General features: G+C 44.0%; 1 protein-coding gene across 1 annotated transcript in view; it reads right to left on the reverse strand.

Moving 5' to 3' along the window:
* ADAMTSL1 (ADAMTS like 1) overlaps positions 1-23995 on the reverse strand; it is a 677686-nt gene that overhangs the window by 37327 nt on the left and 616364 nt on the right. The window contains exons 26-27 of the mRNA XM_078677817.1: positions 12037-12244; positions 5211-5320 (exon numbers count right to left, since the gene is read on the reverse strand). Of these exons, the coding sequence (XP_078533943.1) occupies positions 5211-5320; positions 12037-12244 (318 nt within the window). The remainder of the gene's footprint in view (positions 1-5210; positions 5321-12036; positions 12245-23995) is intronic.

Below are 23995 nucleotides of genomic sequence, written 5' to 3' on the forward strand. Positions count from 1 at the left end.
TGGTACGTGGACCCAGAATTAAAATGCACTAGTTTTGCTCTTACAATGTGTTTTGGGCAGAGCACCCCACGACAACTTCACCCAATTTCAAAGAAGGACTTTCAATCTGTGCTATACCTTTAACGCACTCTTTCAACCACAAGGCGGGCCGACCAGCTCGAGGGCTGCAATCACACGCAGGGGTGGCTGGTGACATTCGAAAGTGGAAGGGCGTAAACTGATTTGCATACCGCACTGCAGCGAACGAGCGCAGCGAGCGAGCCCGAACCACCATGAGGGGGGTTTGGGGGAAATTTTGAAAAAAGAGAAGAAAAATCGTGCATTTTCAAGCAAATTTGAGAAAGCAAGAAGGTTAATAAAGCAATTGTGAAAGTGCAGTTATTACATTATTAGATGTCATAACATAGGTAGCTGCTTATTCAGTATAACCACAGAGCTTCATACATTCCGTCCTATTACGCTGCTGACACTGACCTATTTACATCATATGCATTTTGTGATCTGCATGAGGTACATGTTCTTTGCAGCAGGCACATTAACCTTCTGCTGCTCTGCGCTATCTTTCCATGAGCCAAAACTTCCACTAGACAAAACTATGATTACTTGGACAAATCACAGAGCAGATAATGCTGCAGGCAGAGGCAGAGCGAAGAGGCAAAGCTCCCAAGGCCAAACCCTTGTGCTCGCCCAACCCCGTTTTGTGTACATAGTCCAAGGGTGAGGTGAAATACTAGGCGGGGGCATGTCACCCTTTCCCCTTTCCCAGTCAGAAAGCCTCTTCCTAGTTCTGCTGGATGCAAGGAGGGAGCAATGCATGACAGCACGCTCGCAGCCAGCATAACCAACCAAGTGTGGGTTAGGAGGTTGGGATTGTGGCCGACGGTAGCATTACTGTCAGCAATTCACCCCAACCGGAGAAGCAGGTGGACCCTGAAAATCGATCTACTTCCAGTTATCCTTTAGGGACTCTTAATTTTGGGTCAGATGGGACAAAAAATATTCATACTCTAATCATCCCCTGAATGAGGTTCACTGAGCTTGGCCCCCGCCCTATGCCCATGGAATTCTATGCCTTTAACTCCAGCAAAGCATTTGGCTGGCCACTGCTTCCTCCGAGCATCCCTTTCATTTCAACTATTATGTGGCGCTGCTCACTGCGCCAGAAAGTGCAGCTCAGGTACTACTCCATGGTCATGCGGCTCTCTCCGATATTCCGCACCGGGTGCAGTGCTGTTAAACTTGTTTTTTTAACGTGCCTTTTAATCTTGCCCATTTAAACATACTCTTTATTTGGGTCTTAAATCTCTGCTCCCACAGACAGTGTAGGAACGCCCATGCTTTAATGTTGTGCTTCCAGTCATGACTGCTGTAATGTTTGTTGTCTTCTACAGGCCCTACAGGCCGGCCCCGGCCTATGGCGGGTGCAGTATCTCATCACTATCACACGCTGCCTAGGGGCGGGGGGGTGCGTCAGAGGAGCTTGTGAAGCCCTATGGGAAAGCTGCGCTCATTATGATGTACAGTAGTAGTACACTTACAGGCGTCTCGGATCCGGCAGCGCGGGCGCGGCAAATGGATGTCAGGGCTCTACATCAATATAGCACCTACTACAGTGCGAGGCCTGGTGGAATGCGGCGCTGGGTGCCTGCAGCCCTACGCTGGCACAGTCACTATTAAGTGAGGTGTGTGCTGTGTGCATAGAAACAACGAGTGGGCTTCCCTGGTTGTGCGGGCGGCCCCGGCCAGGTGGTGACTTCACTTGGGCCTAGTTGCAATGCTGACCCGGCCTTGCGCTTTGCAGCATTATTTACGAGTAGGGCTGTTCGACGAGTAGACTTACTTTTTATTTTTTCAAAATCACAGTGCAGCCGCGCAGGATCTCTCTAGCAGCTATCTCTCGATGACGACACACACATGAGTGAGTGACTGTCTGTGACACCGTCAGTCACGATCACGAGTCGACTAGGCACGGGGCACCAGCACAGCAGACTGTGTCAGGGAGGGACGGGAGCACGTCGGAGCAGCCAGCGTCCCGAAATCAATGGCCAATCACTGCATGGCTTCACATGAAGTCACACAGTGATTGGCCATAGAAAATGCGGCTGCGGCAGTGTGCCACCACCCACACGCGGCACCCAATATGGATTGTTGTGCGGTGGACCAACCAATCCTGGCGTTGCATGCAGCACCAGGATTGGCTAGGGGGGCACAGTTACCATCCGCCCTTTCAACCCCGGGGGCTGCAGCCCTGGGGTGCTGTATGAAACAGCACCCCTTGGGTCCCTCTCTATGGGAAGAAGACGTAAAGCGCATGTGCGGGCTGATCAAAGGCCCCAAATACATTTGCGCACTGTCTGCTGCAGCTGAGTGTGTGGACTGTCACTCAAGCTGCAGCAGCCCAGCCCAGCCCCACCCCTGTTGCACTACGATTGTAACGAGATTGTTGTCACTCAGTGTCAGGCAGGGCGCGGGCGTGAGGAACAGCTCTGTCAGCGCATTAGCGCAATCCATAATGATGAAGAATCTGAATCCGTAACTTCTGCAGTGCTTGACGCGGTGCGTCCACGGTCCACGAGGCTAGTGGGGCTACGCCCCTACGCCCCAATGGACGCACTGCGCCTGAGACAACCCTCACTTCAGCCAATCATGCGGCTGCCTAGACAGCCTTGCAAGGGGATTTGTGAGCTGGAGGACGTCGCGTGGGGCACCTACGCAAATGGTTTGCGCTCGAGATGAAATTTGAGAAGAAAGAACAATGTTTCTGCAGGAGCGTTTGTGCAGCATTGTAATGAATATTCGGCACTCAAGCCTAACTTTTCACATCTCCTGTGATGTGCTTGTCTGCGATACTCTTTAGCAAAGCAGAAAGTGAAAACATTGTGGTCAGTTATTTCATGTTGTAACTACCTTTCAAGACTTAGCACGCACAGCATTGTCATTCACGCACCAGACGCCACTAAGTTCTGTGATTTAAGCATCATTGCAACCGAAAGATTATTTTATTAAGTGGTAAGCCACCACAGTCACCTTTCACATGTTGGAGTCTGTCTAAACCATGTGTTAGCATTTGGGAACCGAAAATGGTGAGATTTAAACAACAAGCATTAAAAATGCAATAGGTCTCGCCTTTCATTAAGTTAAAGCCATTTGCTTTGCTATACAATACCATTAGCAAAGCAAATGGCTTTAACTTAATCAAAGGCGAGACCTAATGCATTTTCAATGCTTGTTTATGTACTGTGATGTATAATAAGTAAGTACATTTACTTGTTAATACAGTGAAGATTTGAGTACAGTTTCACTGAAAAGTATTTTCTCAAAAAATAATTTCTGTAAATTATTTTTCCTCCAAATTCTCTCAATCATTTTTTCTACCAATAGTTTTCTGATAAAAGGCCTAATGCTGATACGTAAAAACATTTTTTGAGCTCTATATCCCGGTTCCACACATGTCTCGAGGTCCACAGAGATTACTTTTTCCCTGACTTTTTACTTTAGCTTGATCAACTCTGACTTCTCTTATGACACTCCTAGATGTACCTAAATGTTAAAATTGTCTTGCTAGTGTACTATAGCCTTAGCCCACCACAGCGGGATATACTGGCCATTAAAGTCCCGCTCCAGTGCTAACGGCCCAAGCCACAGGCCTTTAATAAGCAAGCAGGACTTTAATGCCAGTTTAGCCCAACTATGGAGGGCTATAAGGCTATTAGAACATTCTGCCACTAGAGGGCAGAATGTTCTAACAAATAGAACAAAAGCATCATGGAGCCTGGGGTGATTTAAATGCCCTTGGGCTCCAAGAGACCTTTGTTCACAGAAACAGCTGTGAGCAAACATTGGACTGTTGGAGCTCTACTGGCTTCTACCGGCCATTTGAAGCCCAGAACACTCCATTGTTTTCAATGGAGTTCCCAACATTCCAATGTTCTAAAACTGCTTAACACATTTCACAGTCAACTAGCTTTAATGCCAGTCATTCATCAATTTAATAGCAGTTAATTCCTCCACCATATTCCCAGCAGTGACTGGAGTGGCTGGCAGAGAAGTGGTTAGTGACAACAGATTAATCCTATAATGGAGAAGCTGTCAATAGCTGGCACAGGGTGTACCGAAGCATACAATGTGTTTTATGCACAGTCACCGTACTCTTTATAGCATTTCTGTCGAGAGGGCTCTTGGTTTACTTCCGTCCACAACATGCATAAATGTGGTTTTTACTGAAAAATTGTCTTTGTGTGATTTGTTTGGGTAATTTAAAGAAAGTGGAGTGGTAGCTCTAGCTGGTGAGACATGTTGTTTGCCTGCCTCCATGAAAGGATAACTGAATCTAAAATGTATATCCTCAGTGCCACAGCGAAACTAAATCCAGCAGAGGAGCGATGTTCCAGCATGTGCACAAAGAACGCCAGATTGGATGAGACCAAGCTGACTTTTGATTTGGTATAAGACTTTTCCATGACCTAGAGGTGCTAATAATACATGAATATGTTACAGGGACATTAAGAAGGATGTGTCTCCCAAAACAATAAAATATCTTCATAGGTAAACAGCTTCACAGTTTACAACAACTGGTAATGTCTTCTAAGTTAATAAGAAAATTCAGACTAGGAGCAGGAGGTCTCAGTTAACTGCATTTTTATCCCCAATCACTACCATAAACACACGTTTCAGTCAACCATAGGAGGTCGTGGGAGAAGTGGTCGGACTTAAGTGAGTATCCAACAGAGGAAGGTTGTGGCGCTGCACAAACAGTACCAGCGTGGATGGTTTTTACGGTTTTTAGGTCAAAGGCTCACAATCCTTGGAGGTAACTGAGGAATCATCATGCTATGTCAGTCATTTGTATAGCGCACATCCTGACAATGGTATGGCCTCGTAGCACTTTTAAACTAATATTGTTTTGTAGCAATATAAATAATATGTGTTACTATTACTTAATGTTATGGTTCCAGGTTTACTGGTTTAAACTGGCCCACCTGAGAGCCACACACTGAGACATAAGCCGGATGTACTTACGTCAATGAGCTATTTTACTGATCAGGCATTTTGTGGGAATACCATAAATGCATATATTTATATTGCAGCATCTTCACAGTATTTTAACATGGCAAAATCAAACAAACCCAAATGCAACTAACCATATTGGACATGCTTGTTTTATTGATCTGTGCACATAAGGTACTCTGTACTGCAAACCCTAGACATACCTTGGTAGAGTATTGCATTGCTCCGGCAATGCAGGGGTCCCATCTCTTCCCTGGCAGAAGACTTGTCTGTGTTGTATAGCAAGTCTCGGTCCAATGCATGGTCCGTTACACTATGGATGGACAAACAGAAGAAAAAGACTGCTTTTAGGACTACTTGTAAGATAACAAAAGTTTGCATTTTAGGATATATGTTGCCAACTCAGCTGCCAGATAAGGATCTGGGTTTGGAATGGGTTTTAGGCCTCTTGAGAAATATGCTTGCACAAAAAAATGCCAAACAGCACATCCCGGGTGCATTGTTTACTATTTCCACAATGGGTACAAAGTGGGGTAGGGGCTTGACATTTAGTGCTCATGGAACAATAATTCAGTCCTGGATGAAAATGTTAAATGCGGACCAGAATCCATTGGCTAAATTCCTTCCCCATATTGCCCACTAATATTTAATCGCTGTGACTTAGTATGCCATCGGTGTTCTAGAAAACCTCCCCATTGAGTATGACTAGCCCCTCATTCAAGCCCTCCACTCCTGTGAATAGTTGTTCCAGGGGCAATGTTCTGACTTTAAACTTACACATTTTGGTGGAATAAATCTAGACTCCTTTCTCCACAGCATGCAAGAAGATCCCTACAGTAATAGTCCAATTCTAGCAAAAACAATCCGTTTCACATGAGATCGTTGCCTTTATACCAATCACTTAGTAATTTAATTGCTGCAACACCTGAAGGTACATACCTTAAGGAAATTATACCTTCAGCTGTTTTCTTTGGGCAATGTACATTGATAAAGACAATCAGTATTTACTCCTCTAAGTGCTATGTACCAGGTGACGGAAGGATAGATGTTCAGTTTCCAAGGCGGACAAGCATTTTTTTATTTTCACTTGTATCTGGTAGAGTAAGTGATTCAGGTAGACCACTGGGCTGCCTATGTTCCCGACCATGTGAGACACAGTGCCTAAGTGCCACTGCTTTACAGCCACAATTCTTTCGATAAACTGCATAATGACTAAAATGGTTTCCCCTCTAAAAAGGATATCTCTAGAGACCATAAACCGCAGTTTTGTGATGTATTCAGTATGTGTAGCCATAAAGACGAGTCGTGAAGGCAAAACAGTCAGGAATCTCCGTTGTGCAAAATGGATGACTTCATATTGTTTTCATTACTTTGTTAGAGGAGGTTTTACATTACAGGGAGTAGCTTCTCCATTCCAGGGGCAGACGCCCATGCAGTGCACTGGAACAGGTCAACTCGAAGCATTACGCCACCCTCCCTATCTCGCATTCCACGTGGAATGACCGATGATACAGCTCATTCTTCCAGGAAGGATCTTAAGCTCTTCTGTCAATACAAATGGCTCCATTCACCGTCCAAGTGAGCCTTTTCCAAAGTACACATGCAGAGAATTAACACAATCCATTTTTATCAGTCAAGACCGGTCTCTGTTTGCAGTCAATATGGAAAAGCTTGCTTCACAGTTCAATGCTTTGGAATAAAATCGATTTGTGGCATGTTATTTTATGAGTGTGGTATAATTTCCCTGGTCTACAGCTCATGCTGGTAACAAAAAAGTTAAGGAAGCACTTGTCTTTGGATAGAGAGGCATGCTAAGTAGAAATGACGCAACTAGGTTAGACCTAAAAAGTACAGGTATGTAGGGACAGGTAGACGTAGGACCGACGACAGGTGCAAAAAGGTTAGTGGCAAAGGCCTTTCGTGAAATTGAGAAGGATTTGGTGGCAGGGGGGTCATTGAGCGTCTGTTGGCCTGCCTGTTTGACTAACGGTGACTCAAGAGGAGAAGATGTGTTTTCAGGCAGATTGAGGATGAGTCCTTCCATCAGAACCTAGATCTGGGTGGAGTTGGGGCGGGTGGACGATAGTGCTCTAAACTCAGCTAGTGCATATCTTTGAGAATGTTGTGCAATTCAGGGACACCTGTTATGGATGATGTATTGAAATATGGCCTGGTATGGATGGCGCATGGCATATCACTCATACTCTTCATGGCGAGGGTAGTTGGAATTGATGTACCATTTTTGATTTCTCTCCTCTCCTAATGCTGTGTTTCTCCACTGTCCTACCCTTTCACTCTTTCTGCTCTTACACAACTCGGGGTGTTTTTCTGCTAGGTAATGCATTCTATTCACTGGGCCCCAGATACCGAAATCGAACATTGTTTTACTAATTTGGTATGATGGTACTAGTTACCAATGTTTTTGGCGTCATTTGTCATATACTCTTCTTTACCCCAAAAGCTGAAATCGAACATTGTTTGGGGAATTTGGTTATACTCTTACCTACTTGTGTTTTAGCATTTTCTGTCATGTGCTTTGCGAGCCCACAAATGAGGTATGTAATGTACCTCAATAAAGAGTTATTTTTTAGAAAAGTGTTGACTAACCATTCCAAAAATTCAAAGAGCTCATGAATAAAATAGGACACTGCATGTTTACACAGTTCTAAGTGCCAGATTTAGAAATAGGCGGTAGAGTGGAAGAGTTCTTCTCATTTTATGAGAGTTCGAGTGAAACTGAAGGAGAAAGTGTGAGGAATGGAATACGTAAATTCTACTCAGTTACTGGCAATCACTGTGGACCCTGTAAGCAGGGTGCAGCTATATGCAAATCAGCCTCTTCCAGCAGCACAAGGGACAGTTTAACCTGAACAGTTGAACAGTTAAACCACTTCGCTGAAAGGGAACACAAAAAATCCTAGGCATGCTTTGGTTTTGTTAGTGATATGCAGCTTGTATTCTATGACAGTCTTGTGTCGAGCCATGGCCATTCCACCTAGGTTTACTCACAGAAGAACAACAAAATGTGATAAATGGCATGTTTGATTAATTCAGAATTACTGGTAACCAGAGACGCATCGGAGTCTGCTTTGTCAGTTGGTCTCACCCCTCTCCCCCGCAGAGTATACTTTGTTTTATCACCATCCAGAGTCCGAGCTACAAGGTATGGTGCCTGGAGCTGCCACAGAGGAGACCAGGGATGGTTACCTGCTGGTCGCCAGTGACAAACACTGCAAATCGCCTCAAGGCATCTCTGCCAATTGGGAGCTGAGAGGTAGAGACCTAGGATGGTAGTTCTCATGGGGTAGCGTGTTATTTACTCTGCGATAATACAGTAGGCAAGTCCAAGGGGAAAGAAAGGCAGCTTTTTTCCATTTTTCCACTTCCATTTTTTTCAGTGCCTGGATACGGTGATAAGCAGCCCTTTACAAATCCACATAACATAATATAACATAACAAGCTATTTCTGATGATGTAACGCCTGTTTTTTTTTGGTTACAATGTGAGTCAAGCCTCTCGAGAGTACAGCTCTGGGACCTAGCAGTGTATTGGAGGCACAGGCTTTCTAGATGCCAGATGTGCTAGAACTAGGGACCAGTGGTGGGAAGGGTCCACTGCACCTCCAATTAAGTCTGTCTTTTACCTCCTTACTGGGGAAAAATGGGGCAGATAACATGCTTGTAAATCCAACTAGAGATGGAAGGAGTCATTTAGTCTTTGGGTATCTTCTGGCCGGCAGAGATTGGGAGTTTATCAACCGCAGGGTTGGAAGGAAGTAGACTAGTACTTCAAGCTCCTAGTCTATAGCAACGGAAGGAGACATTTCAGAATGGTGCATTATCCGTGTGGGTGGATCTGTCTGACCTACATGCTGCTTCCTGATGTCACCTGTTGTTGAACATACATATAATTTAACGTGTAGGCTATGCTGCTATACACCTGGGGCACATAATGTAAGCCATTAAGTACCAAAGTAGTAATAGAGCGCTGGAGTACTTCCAGTTGAAGCTTCAGAAAGAAGCGACCAATAGAGTTGCAGGTGTACCGCCTTTATGCAAGTCTATGGCACGTGTGTGACTACAGGCATGAACACTAATTGTTCTGAGCTCCAAAAGTCCCAGGTAAGAGCAGATAATACCAACATCAATCTTTCTAGACTCCTGAGCAGGTGGCAATCTTCTAAGCCCCAAATAGTAGGCACCTGAACTTCAAGGGGCTGAGTTAAGAGATGCCCACTAATCACTGAACATGTTTCAGAGGATTTGGAAACAGTTTAGGATTTTTCTTTGCACACTGGGAATAGAAATACTATTGTCCCATGCCCATGCAAATTGAAGGACATCAGTTCTACCGGACAAAGAAAACACTGTAACTTTGTTGAGGCAAGGCCCAATACACATGGAAACATAAGACTGGCTCTGTTGTAAAAAGGCCTCTGAAGGCGCTGTAAAATTTAGCCCAGGTAACTTGACAATAGTGCAAGCGTTAGACAGCACCGGTCAACAAGGCCTGTATCTATGACAGGTTTTTAAGGATAGACACATGGGATACATTTACGGGCGATTAAACAAGCTGTTGAACAATTATGTTGTCAGTGGTTCTCCGGAGAGTCGGATCTGGATCTGCTCCTCGTTGGGTAACGCAGGGTTACTGGGTGTGATGATCAATTCGGTCATTTCACATGTTCTTCATCAGACCCTTATGACTTAAGATGTCTGGTGTATGCAATGAATGACTGAAATTCTGATTTTCCTTTAAAAGTGGGCACTAATTTGTGCTACACTGACAATATTTTGAGATAAAATACAAACTGTAGAAGGTTGAGCAGAGGTTAAACCACAACACTGTACTGGCAAGACGAAGGAATAAAATGTTTCCAAATGAACTGATATCTTAGGCATACACGGAGCAACAGGCCCAACATTAGGCATGTGTGAAATTTCCTTTACTCACTCAAAATGTAATTCATCCGAAATTCACAAAGAGAAATTGCACACCATTTTGCCCCCAAACCACTCCCCTGCCTAGAATCTTGAGTGACTTTTTAACAAGAGGTTGGCCCTTGAGTTTAACCTTGGAAATTTGAGGGTAACGAAATTTCAGAATTTTACACAGGCCACTTCAGAACCTACCACTGGATAGAGCACTAAAGAAAGGGGCACAGTGTCAGCAGCACGTGTTTCATATTTGTAAAGATGTGTTGTTGATTTTTTATACTCAAAAGAGAGCAGCGAGAGGGAAAGGAATGCCAAAATCTAAACGTGTACTGGCCACCAAACAGAAACTGATAACTTGAAAGTACACACTGCATTAGGACTCTTGCCAGATCTCAGAGCTCCTATTTTTAGCAGTACCAAGGCGCTGCTTCCCACCAGCCCTTGTCATCTGCAATAGATCAAGGCCCAAGCGGTGCCAAGCTTAAATACTCGGGATCTAAGACATCATCAAGACATAGGCAGAGATGCAAGAGAGAACTGTCACCATTCTGTTTATGCAATTTCAGCGATAAACATTGCTGTGGCACCCATAAACATGGAATAAATAAGCTCCAACGTGATCAAAACCAAATGGGGTTTTCGCTTCCTGTGGATGTTCTAAAATATGTGCCATGCCATTTTTTAGATTTTGGCTGCCTTTTGCACAAATAATCTACACGTATACTTAACCAAAGCCCTGCAATGCTCAGATCTAATATAACAGCACCAGTTTTAGGTTTTGCCTGCACATCGCTTGCGCTGTGCTTGGGACTCTTTGGTAAATTAAAAAAACCCTTAAAAATGGTTTAGACCCGCCCACTACTTACTATTAGTTGGCTCCAATGTCACTTGTTTCCTTGCTTCTAATTGGTAAGCACCTTCTCCTCAGCTTCCTCCTTGGGTTTCTCTGTGTGTACCTGTCATGGAGTATGGACCAGGCTCCTGCAGGTACTTTTTTTTAATTTACTTTTGCACATGCACTCTTATAGAATACATCTGTCTGCAGGCCCTCTCACACCCCCCCACTCTTCTCCCGTTGTCTGTTGTTTCACCACCCTCTGCCCTCCTCCCGCTGTCAGTTGTATGTTGTCCACCGCTCTCCTCTGTTGTTCCTCGCCCTTCTCCTACTGTCCGTTGTCCCCCACCCTCCTCATTCGTGCTGCTTCCCCCCTCCAAACCTCCCATCCACTGGACTTTTTTTTAAACATGCTGCACAGCAGCACAGGCTACTGTGCAACATGGCTTAAAGGGAAAAAAGCACTATGATGCGATCATCACTGGCTGTGCCATGTCGTTTTTAGCAAAACAAACATAAAACATTGAAAAAGTCAATAGACCTCGCATGGGCGGAACCTTTTGGCTTTGCCAAGGTTTGTGATATCTAGGGCTATGTTGTTGTAAGCCTCGCTGACAGACAGTTGCCTGCTGTTGAAATACATATTGTGGTCAATACCAAAACTTACAGTGGTCTTTTGTGTCGGTCACTGCTTATAATTGGTTGGCTTTCTAGCAAATCTCATTAATTTGCTTCTTATCCCATGGCGTTCTACTGCTTCCATTCAATGAACACTGTTTTTCTTTTGCTTTTAGTACTTTATGCAAGTGTTTTCTTGTTCTCGCGTCCTCTTCATAGTGTGCTTCTTCACACTTCATTCCCTCATGCACTTTCCATGTTGCTCTCCCCTCCGCATCTTTTCTGTTGCTTTTGCCATGCCAACGCTCCAAGTCCTGCACGCCTGTTTTAATTACCCCTGTCAATTGCTCGCCTGCCCCTCCTAAATCAAAAGCAAAATGGCGGCTGCTTAGTGATGCATGGGCCCGTATATGCCATCTCTCTGGGGCAGCAGTAGTGTCATGGAGCAAACAATTGCATACGTGATGAAGCATGCATGAGTATATACATCATCATGGTTTTTCTCATCAATACTCTGCAGGATTGGCAATAACCATCGAGTTATTTCTGCTGATACTGAATAGGAATGTCAAAGCCAACATGCGTGCAAAGACAAAACCAATGAGCTTTGCCACTACTTATTTCACGCCTGTGTCTTACCTGCCCCCAGGAGGAGGCGGCCCATTCCACGCACAATTGTCGGTTGCAGGCCTGGGTGTCGACGGGGCGCTTTGAAGCCTGAGCACACACATCATTCGACATTGGCATGGAGATGCCCACTGCTGTCAGCCTTTGACACGTCACTCGCCGAGTTTGGAAACCTCCACCGCAGCTCTGGGAACACATCGACCAGGACGTCACCATCCACCTACCAATCAAACATAGACATGTTAGCATCCTATAAAGTTCACTGAAAGCTCACATCCCTTGCTTACGTCATCTCTGTTTATGCGATGGCGAGACCAGATGTGTTTACACTTAAACAAAGCTTTCTATTTTTTTATCCCTCAAACTAACAATGGCGGAAAGTAGAGCAGGTCTCGTGTATTAACCTTTCTCAGAACTCCCAATAGAAAATGTTACCACCACATCAAAACTATTGCATTAAAGCGAAAAGGAGCTTTTCGAACCAACAGAACCAACACTATGGGCCAGATTTACCAAGTTCTCAATCAGAGCTGTGCAGCAGCCGTAAATGCTGCGCTGCGTGAGGAGAGAGCAGGAGAGCGCCAAATTTATTGAAATATGGGGCTCTCCTCCCCTTTCCCTAGTGCCAGTGCTGAAATCAGTTGCTGTGAGCCACAGAGACACCTTTGCGCCATGGTACTAGGGTGTCCCGGTGAGTCTAGCCAGGTTTTGAACTAGAAGCGTACCCTTCCAGTACAAAATGCTATGCATAGACTACCTTTCAGCCTTTTCCGACTTTGTATGTGTGCTGTTTATTTATTTATTTATTTAAGAGTTTTATATAGCGCTGGCTAGACCCGGAGGTATCAGAGCGCTTTACATGAGGTTCCACAAAATTAGAAAATTCCATCAGTAACAATTTACATCAGTTGCTAGACAAACATGATAAGAGCATGGAAGACGAGATAAGTGAAAGTGTAGAGGGGAAGGGGTAAGGGTAAAGGGGTAGGAGGGAGGAGAGATGCCGGAGAGACGAAGGAAAGTCTGGCCAAAGTCAGGCTGGGTAGGTGACGGTTGGGGGGAAGTCCCAAAACCCATCTCCTCTATAGCAATCAGGTACAGGTAGCTCCACCGGGCATTGGTCAAATATCTAGGTCTCAATGGGAAAACATTTAACACCTTCAGCGTGGCGCGAATTTTCGCGCTGTGCTGAAGGTTTTAATGAGCCAACGGGCTCATGACGGAACTGTTCCGTCATGAGCACAGGCCAACCGACGCTCATGACGGAACCGTTCCGTCATGAGCATCGAAGTAGTTAAAGAACATAGAGGACGAAATAAATGGAGCGTAGAGGGGTAATGGAATAGGGTAAAGGAGTAGGAGAGAGCATATGACAAAGAGGCGCAGGAAAATCTGCCCAACGTTCAGCTGGGTAGGTGAAGGCCGAGGGGGAAAGTCCACAGCCCATCTCCTCTTTAGCTACCAGGTAGCTCCACCGGCCGTCGGCCTGAAAACTAGGTCTCCACGGTCACAAGTAAAAGACAAAAACATTTAAGGAGCAAAGAAGACTAGGAAATGGAGTGAAGAAAGGGTAAGGGGTAGAGTAAAAGGGGTAGGAGGGGGATACGACAGAGAGACGAAGGGAAAGCCTGCCCAAGGTTCGTCTGGGTAGGTGAAGGTCGAGGGGGAAGTCCACCACCCATCTCCTCTATAGCTATCAGGTAGCTCCACCGGATATCGGTCAGATAGCTAGGTCTCTACGGTCGGAGGTAAGTTCAGCAGGTTCTACGTCTTGATGGGGGATAGGTGAAGGTCAGTTTGATGTTCGTTTTTTGTCTTAGAGTAATAGCATAACATGGTAGGGACCACTGTGTCAGCCATCTTGTGGTCGGGCAAGGAAATTTTGACCTTGATGTTACATTCGGCCAGTCGCCATTATTACATGGGACGAAAATAGGGGCCAGCAAGTCCTCCAAGCTCCCATTGTGATCACTAGAGACCACCCTTTACTCACCCACTCCCCGCCTCCAACGCGCATCTGCTGTATATCTGTGGAATCATGCGCTCGGGCGTTTGATTTGGCCACCCAAGATTCATGTGGTATTGCACGGTCGTGCACCGGAGCTCTAAGCCATCAAGATTAGGCTGCTCCCTCAGATTTGGCATGCAGAAGCAACTTTATGACCAACAATGCTGTGTCACCTAAACGAATGGCAGAAAAGATTCTCAGACAATGCTGGCTATCTGGTGGATAGGTTGGGTTCACAACGGTTGGTGACAGACTCGGGTGGCATTAAATGGCAGTGAGCACCGGAAGAGTGCAAAGCAACGAGTGAACTTGGGTGCCATATTAGGGTCAGGCCACACGCAGTGAGAGGACGCCGGGTGATAAAATTAGATATACATGAGAATGCTCTGTGTCCCCCAGGGGTCGCCACTTTAAAAGTCAGTGTTGAGTGTATTAGATCTATGGCAAGACTCTCTAGGCGAAGGTTGAAGCATTCGCAGTATCCCGTTAAACGGCCGCCATCTTAGGGTCAGGCTGCATCGAAAACTTCCCTCGCAACTTAAAGCATCTTTCTAACGGCTGCAAATGTGATTTTACCTTAACAGAGGTGAATTTTAGGGTCCGGATGTTGGACTCGGTCTGCGGGTGAGTTCACACCACGGGGGCAGTGCGGTCTGGCCCTCCCAGGAACAGGAGCAGCGGCGTTAGGCTTTCGGGCGTCGCAAGACCAGCGGAGCACAGCTCGCCAGGCAGGTGAGCTCCGGTGCCGAGACACAAGGCACTTAGCTTGGTGGGCGGTTGTTGCTCGCAGGGCTCAAGCTGCAGGTCGCAAGAGTAGGAACGGCAGTTTTCAAAGGCTCTCGCCTGCCATTAAGAAGCCCGATGGCGGCGCTCTAAAAAGGGCTGCAGCTCGGACTCTGAGTGGTTTACAGCAGATTGTAGCATCTCAGATAGAGGAGCTTGAAAACTGGTGCGGTACTCTGCTTTGCTGTTGCTGGAACTCCTCCTCATATATTTTGACTTGTGCTGCTAAAACGGAGTCGACGCTCAAACAACATCTCTTCGTGGTGCTGCCTCCCCTTGACTCGCTGGTGTGAGCGTGAGCTGCACTCCGCACGCTCTGCCTGTCGCTCCCAGCTTGAGTCAGAAGGGTAGAGGCCAGGGTGTGCACTGAGAGCGCACCTAGCCTGGGGGACTGCGAGGACCAGGATTCCTAGCTGGGATCAGCTGGTTCCTCTTCCCCCAGGCGAACCGCCCACGGACACGCCCCTAACGAGCTGAATATAGCTTCGTGACACCCGCTTCGCGGGCGCCACTCACCGGAGCTTGAAAACTGGTGCGGTACTCTGCTTTGCTGTTGCTGGAACTCCTCCTCATATATTTTGACTTGTGCTGCTAAAACGGAGTCGACGCTCAAACAACATCTCTTCGTGGTGCTGCCTCCCCTTGACTCGCTGGTGTGAGCGTGAGCTGCACTCCGCACGCTCTGCCTGTCGCTCCCAGCTTGAGTCAGAAGGGTAGAGGCCAGGGTGTGCACTGAGAGCGCACCTAGCCTGGGGGACTGCGAGGACCAGGATTCCTAGCTGGGATCAGCTGGTTCCTCTTCCCCCAGGCGAACCGCCCACGGACACGCCCCCAACGAAACGTACGAATACCGTATCGCTTACCGCGACGCGGGACGCGCGCGGGAACAAGCGCGGGGATAAGCCCGGGCAAAGGGCGGGCCGTCTGAGGCCGTCCGAGGACGAACTAGGACGGGACGGGCCACCTTACTAGCCATCTGCTCCTGGTAAGCCTATTCCTCATTTCACTTGTTCCCCCACCAGTGCTAAATACTCACTCTAAACCAACGAGTGACTTGAAGTAAGTAAATACTAACAGAAATCGTGGTAGTCAAAGCAATGGGTATAAAAAAATTACGATCCAGGACTATCTTTATGAAACGTATGGGTACGGATGACGCTGTTCGCAAATCAACCGATAAATCGATAAAACAAGGTCGCATTACACGGACCCCGGCCATTACTGAATATTTCTCTTCTTTGGCATCTAAAGACGAAATTGATAAAAAATTACTTCTGGAAGAAGAAATACCAAATTCACTATTGGTTACAGGGTCAGAAGTATGTGTGCTATCTAAACTTGGGCCAGTTCCAAAATTGAATTTAAGTGACATTGTTTTTGACAAACTGCAAAAGTCCTTCAATAATTCCAAAAATTTACAAATCCAGGGTCATGAGGAAAATCAGCTAACATCTTCAACACCAAAAAAATGCCCAGGAAATACCTGTCATCTAGAAGAACTTTGTGCAAATAACTCAAAGATAACACAAAACCAACATGAGACAAAAACAACTAACAGTTCCCCTTTGCAAAAAAATCTAACTAATCCTCAAACTCTTGAATCATCGGTAGACCCTTTTCTGATAAAAACCAATTACACAGCTAGCATAGTTACACCAATGTCAAAAGCCTTGATTTCCCTACATGACATACTTGAGTCTGTTCTTTCCTTTCTAGGGAACATACTAGAAAACTCAGACCAAACGCTGGATGTACAAATCGGAATCCTTAAGCATTTGGTTGAGGAAAAAAAGAAACGGAAAGAACCCCCTGAACTGGGGGAAAACCCAATGAAGTACAATGATAATGATCAAAGGAATTACACAAGTCACAAAAACTGTGTAAAAGACCTAGAAAAAAATGATTGTGGTACACAAACATCAGTAATCCCGAAACAAAAAAAGGAGAAGTTAATACGACAATATGAAACACCGATATTCTCCCTGAAAAGACTCTTCAAAGAAAAACCTACTAAAGACAAACATTATCCAATTTTTACAAAGGTAAAGAAATCGGATACAACGAAGGATGAAGACTTGGATGAAAATAACAAAAAAGTTACTTCTAATAAAACATCTGAAAAGGAAAAAGGAGAAAAAACAAATAAATCTATAAATATTGACCGAGTAGAAGGAAAAAGAAAGAGGAAGAAACCAATAAGATGCATACATAGGAAAAATAATCGCAAGCTAAAATTCCAAAAATTAATGACTGCTAACAATAATCAAGAAGCACTAGAAATTGAACCATCTAAACCTGGAGCTATGGTTAATATGGAAACTAGTTCAAAAAAAAGAGAAGAGAAATTGAAACAACTAGATCCGGCTGCAAAGGATTTTGTCTCGCATAATGTCCCTGAAGCACTACAACTCCAAAGCACGATCAAAAGTGCGAACAAAGGAGAAAACCAACTTGGAGCAGGAACATCAGACTCCAGAACAATTCAATTTGAAGAACTCTTTCCAACGGATTTAGCACCATTAAACAGAAGAAGAATTATTAATCTTCTCCACCATATCAAACCCCTGAAATCGATGAATAGCAATGAGATCGACCTAGTAATCTTTCCACAAAAGGATAACAACAAAATAGCTACAGTAACCTTCTGGTCAAACGTTATACCTGGAATCATAATCAGTGAAAAGGAAACACTACACAAACATGGATACGACGTCTATTTAAGAAGGGATCTCAAAGACAACAGATTTCCCCCTAGATATGACGATCAAATATGGAAAATTTCCAACTCGCACCCCAGAAATCCTCTGGGAGAAACTGATGTGTCCCAAGCAACGCACTCAGGAATTAAGTACTCTGGGAAAGACTTTTTGAAGGTAAAACTGGAAAATGGTGAAAGGTTAGTTTGGCAACAAGATTTAAAGGGAAAGGAATATAGAGAAAGCATCAGATCTTGGTCATGGGTATCTGAGAATTTGAACAGTAATAAATGTACATCATGTTTGGGACAACCTGTTTAGCAATGGTCTCAAAATTCTATCATGGAATATAGCGGGGATAACTAAGATCAAACTAATGGAAGCTACAAGTAACCACCCGGACGTCCTAATGCTACAGGAAACCTGGGAAACACAATCATTTTCGCAAAAAAACTATTACGTATATGATATCCCCGCCACAGCATCCACTCGTGGCCATGCAAAGGGTGGTCTGGCCATATTATTGAAGGAGGATTATATGTGGGCCCAGGAAATCATCCAGACCAAATCACAAAACCTGCAATGCCTAAAAATCCTTCTAAAAACACATGATGAAGTAACGAAACAATCATTTCTGCTATTCAACGTATATGCCCCTCCGGGCAAGAACTACGATAATATCTTTTTAGCAATCATGGAATCCATCATTCAAATTATTGAAGATCAATTATGCATTTCATATTTAATAGCAGGTGATTTAAACAGCAAAATTTCAAATGCAGAAATTAGAAAATGGATGTTACTTTATGAGGACGTACTTGCTGAGTCCTTAGTCCCACAATTTCCAAAGGGTGCAAAATGTGATAAAAGAGGGAAGCTATTATTATCGACACTTCCTTCCATAAGAGGTGTAATCCTGAACGGAAATATAGAAGGAGACATTCCTGCATCAAATACCAGACAGGGTAATGGAAACTCATCCATTATTGACTATATTATCTGTAATATGAATTTAAAGGAGAGTGTTACCCACCTAAAAATTCAGTTAAGCCAAGAGAGCGACCATGCTCTGTTAATTTTAAAAACTGAATGGAGGACTCAAACAGCTACCAGTAGGCAGTTAATATTTCATAGAAGCACTGTTGTGGTAAATAGTGCCCGAAGAAGAATTTTCTGGAGCTCGAAAGTATTGGATAGAATATCGACCCTAATCGAACAGAAAGATCTCCTATCAGAAATTATTTTGGATGATCCAATAGAAAATTTCGAGCTCATTATTAATAAGCTAAAAAATCTACTATTGGACAAACTGGAATGTGCCCCTAAAGGTGTGAATAATGGGAACAATAGCCGCAATAAAAATAACACACAAAATACCCAATCATCTATAATTAAGAAAAAATTGAACAGACTAGTACGTGCCCAATATCTGAACCACTCTATGACAATTAAGAAAGAAATAAATAAACTAAAAAATAAACTCAGAAGAAAAAAGCAAAAAAGAAAAAAAGAAAATCAAGATCGAAATTGGGTGGATATTCAAGAAGCGGCAAAAGATCTGAATTCCCGGAAATACTGGTCTCTTGTAGCTAAATTAACTGGTACAAAAAAAAAGTTACAAGCAATACCTGTTACTCCAAAGGACTTGGAAACTTATCTAACAGACTTATATAAAGCAAACCCGATTAACTTTGAGGGGAAAAGCACAGAACAAGGCACTGGAGACGTTGACCCATATATATACAGAGTTACAGCTATCTCAGTGGAATGGAACATAAGAAAAGCAAGGAAAACAGGAGCTTCTGGTCCAGACCAGATCCCAATAAAGATCTACCAGGCAAATCCAATGGAATGGAGTAAATTGTTAACAAATCTATTCAACCATATTTTTAACACTGGTCAAATACCTATATCTTGGCAGGGAAGTACCATCATCCCAATATATAAAAAGGGAAGCAGGACAACCGCAGGAAACTATCGCCAAATCGCCTTAATGGATGCTGCGGGAAAAATATTCGCAGCAGAGGTGTTACAAAGATTAAAAGAATGGGCTTTTTCATTGAACAAAATTCCCATGTTTCAAGCTGGCTTTCGGCCAAAACATTCTGTAACGGACAACATTGCTATAATACAAACAATATTAGATAAATACGTAACTGGTAAATCCCAGCCGGTATACGCTGTGTTCGTAGATTATTCAACGGCGTTTGATCGAGTAGATCGCCCTACTCTATGGTATAAACTCAAGGAACTTGGCATTCCAGATTTACTACTCCGAACTATAGTGAACCTCCACACTGATACCTGGTGCCAGGTCCAAATGGGAGGTGAACAGGGATTAACAGAAAGGATAAAAACATCTAATGGCCTAAAGCAAGGGTGTCTCTTGGCCCCACTATTATTTTTCTTATACCTCAGCGATCTACCTAAGCAATTACTTCAAGGTTCAAATCTGTCCCCTAAAATTGCTAAACAAAATATACAAGTGCTACTCTACGCCGATGACATCGTGATGTTTGATCTTACTCCCTATGGTCTGCAACAATCCTTGGACATTCTTCATGATTACTCAAAAACTAACTTTTTAGTCCCCAATTTAAACAAAACAAAAATTGTGGTTTTTTCAAGGAAGAAATCTATTGTTAAATATAGATGGAGTATAGGTGGAGAGAAGATAGAAACAGTAAGCGAATATCCATACTTAGGCAGGATTCTCTCAAAAAATATCACGAATCAAAGTCATATAGAAAATCTAATGAGGAAGTCAGAGGTGCATACTGAGGCCCTCTTAAGGCTATATCAGACAACTGGGAATCGGCATTTCTCCTCTTTAATAAAAATATATAAAACAAAAATTCCTCCCGTTTTGTCATATGCAACAGAATACATTCCAATGACACAATGGTCCTTTATGGATCGTAAGGAGGGGAAAATTTTAAAAAGGATAATGAAAGTCTCTGACTCTACACCAGTTCAAGCGTTACGTATAGAATTTTCGATCACGAGCTCCTATGCCACGGCGGTAGCAAATGTAATTAGGTGGAGCTACAATCTACTCCATGCAAAAGAGGGCACATTAAGATATCTGCTGAGTCAAGAAATGTTTGAGGATGCATCAAAAAATCAAAAGTTTTTAAAAAATATGAAAAATATTCTTCAAATGGCAGAGATCACCCCGGAAATGCTAAAAGGCTGGACAAATGCTCAAATGAAACTTTTTCTAAAATGCTTCACTCCGAAGCTAAGCTATCAACTAGACTACCAACATTGTAAAAAATTGTCTACATACAAATCTTTTGTAGACTCCCTGGAATACAAACAAAAACAACCATATATTGGGTTTTCATTGTCACATGGCCCAAGGAGGACGATTACCTTGCTAAGACTGGGCACCTTACCCACACTAACTTACACAGTAAAATGGCAGCCAGGGGGATCCTCGATTTGTCCCCTGTGTGAGGGGGGAGACCAAACCTTAGAGCACCTGTTGTACGTATGCCCCAGTTTAAGGGTAACTACTGCACGGAAAAGATACCTCGCTCCGATCTATCGATCTTGTAGAATTACCCGAGTGAATGAACTAATGGATTTGTGTAAACAGCCTCCAAATGAATTTGTTTGCTATAACTTTTATAAATTTCTTAAATCTTTTTTAACATTGTATTGATTGAAATGTGCAAATACTTCTTAAAAAACTTTCTTTTTCCTATTGTTGTAAATGTAAATTTGTGGTCCTCTGTTGAGTACCTATACAAATAAAAACTTTTTGACTTTGACTTTGAGGAGGAGAGTTTCTGATCCTTTCATAATGCTTTTTCAGCGTTTTACCGGCGCATCAGAGGAGGATTATGATGTTTTAGGGCCCTGAGCAGCAAGAGCCTCGCACAGGTGGTGGAGGCTGCCCAGTCAATCCTGGTTGGGCTGGCCAAAGTTACATGACCCACTTACCCGGCCATGTCCCGGACCACTGAGACTCTAGATATATTGTTAACGTGTGGCGGTAGGCGTAGACTGGTGTCATTGTTGTAGAAGGCCGTGAGGATGGATTCAGGGTCTCTAGCCCTTACGACATGGGATGCCTAAAATGAGGATCTGGGGGCGCCGTTGCTGTAGCAGCAAGGCTCCGTGAAGGGTTGGGAATCTCATTAGCAGTTATGTCAGAACAGTGTCTACTGGGGCTGGTGCAGCAGCGGGAAAAAAGGAAAATGGCTGTACAGTGCAGAACACATTCAAAGTCAGAAAAGAAAAGGGAAATGAAAGCATTTCTCCTTCCTTGCGCCGACTTTAAAAGGGCGCGGTTTTCTGACGCTAAAACCTGTCTACTTTGTTTAGTAAATTGGGGTTAGCATCAGAAACCTTGGGTGGTTGCATGGGAACGCCCACGCACCACCCAAGGTACGCCCTCTTGACGATAAGTAATGCAAAGCAGGGCTATGAGCTGCATTGCGTAACTTTCACGTTATTTCCAGCACTAACACGTTTAGCACTGGAAAAAAAGTTTTTGCGCCGATTTGTATCACTTTTGTGATGCAAGCACAGCGTAAAATCGTAGTAGATCTCACCTGTATGCGTGACGAGCCAGTTCCACATTTTGATTCTTTTCGAGAAGGTGCCGAAATTTGCTAAATAACTTTTGCCAGCTTCCAAGTAAAATGTGGTTTTTTTCCTAAGTGCCACTATGCGGGGACTCAAACCGTATTCCATCGAGGATGCAAACATTCTACACCAGCTGGCAACATCTAAGCACAGTATTAACTTTGAGTCATTGAGGAATCTGCAAATTTCCCCTTTCACTTTCTGTACCATGCAAGAATTCAGGCTTTTTAAATGATGCTCCCTGAGGCCTGGTGGTATTGAGCAACATTTTAGGCATTCGACCTGCTGCTGGGCTGACTTTGTGAAGCCTGCTTATAGTAGGATGCATTACAGGGCCCAGTGCTTGTGTTTAGGCGCTGTATCTCAGTGAGGAACTATAAAGCATTCTCTGTTGAAGGAAATTCAGCAGTTAAATCAAAGAGAATTATGTGTTTTTTACAGGCAGTTGCAGAAAACATTTTAATTGGAACTGCCCTAACTTGCAAGCATTGTATTTCCAAGGGTAAAAGACTGGGAGGCTTATTTATGAGCCCTTTACACCGATGTTGCGTCACATAAAAAATGTGCTGCGTTGCGCCATATTTACAAAGTGATGCATCTATGCAGATGCGTCACTTTGTAAAGCCCTGCGCTACATTATACCTGCGTCATGTGTAATGAATGCAGGGTGGGCATTCCCCTTCAAAAAAGGATCATGGAAGTGGCGCAGTGAAATCTATCAGATTTCACTGCGCCACTTCTAGGGCGCCACTGCGTCAAAATCTTACACCTGCCTCACAGCAGGCGTAAGACTGACCCAGGCCCTTTCACATGGTGCTTGCAATGAGTCAATTTTTCACCTACAGATACGTTAGGAATACTTATGTATCTGTAAATCCTTGCGACAATACAGTGCATCCATGGTGTCGCAAAGAGGGCGCACTGAAAAATGTTGTATCGCTATTTTCACGCAACGATGCAACACTTTTTGTAAATGAGGCCCTAAGTAATCAATGAAAGGCCAGCCCCTATCCAACTGCCAGCCAATTATAGTAATCTAATGAATTTCCGAAACATTTAGACAAGACCATTATTGACAAATGAATTTGTTTACAGGAACAGTGATGTGACATCAACCAAAAGATGGGGCGGTTTCCGTTATATGTACTGTTGTCTTGTCTCGCCTAATTTAAAGTGTGGGGTAAGGCGGTGTTACCGGTTGTGGAACCAACACCACCTGTACCCTTGGGAATACCCTTTCAGCTGAGGGCCTTACCAATTGCAGCCATAAGCGGTAACTGCATCCTTTCGGTCCAGGACGATCATTGGAACCAAGGCAGTGGGTGACCAAAACAATTCTAAATGCCCTCTCACGCTGGAAGAAACTCCCAAAGCAAAGGCGACATTTGTTATGTGGTTACCGGAAATGGCGCTGTAGCTCAAAATATTGTATTCAGAAATAGTGTCTGTTATAAATATTGTGCCCTAAATATTCTTTACAAAGCTTTTTTTCCATTGGGTGTAGATTTTCTACTATTAACTCCAATGGGACAATATTCTTGAAAACAGTTTTGTCGACATAATACTTGTGTCAGACGATTTTCTGACAAGAATATTCTGGAACCATCAATTGAAATGGACAACGATTGTGTGTATTAATCTCTAAGACTCTTGTGCGTGAAGACAGTTCTGCCATACTGCCAGGCTTTTTCCTCTGCGGGGCTTCCACCATGCAGGCTTGAGTTGAAAAATTCCTACCACAATGGCTGGCATCTTTACAATTGACAGCCTGAAGCTGTCGGAATACAGGAGGGCAAGTCTTTGCCAAGTACCACCTAGGTGATTTCTGGTACTTTCCTTTTCCCATCTCCGTTGTCGGTCTAATCATCCATTTTTGCATGCAAACTTC

The sequence above is a fragment of the Lissotriton helveticus genome, chromosome 2_1, assembly GCF_964261635.1.
Source record: "Lissotriton helveticus chromosome 2_1, aLisHel1.1, whole genome shotgun sequence".
NCBI classification, from domain to species: domain Eukaryota; kingdom Metazoa; phylum Chordata; class Amphibia; order Caudata; family Salamandridae; genus Lissotriton; species Lissotriton helveticus.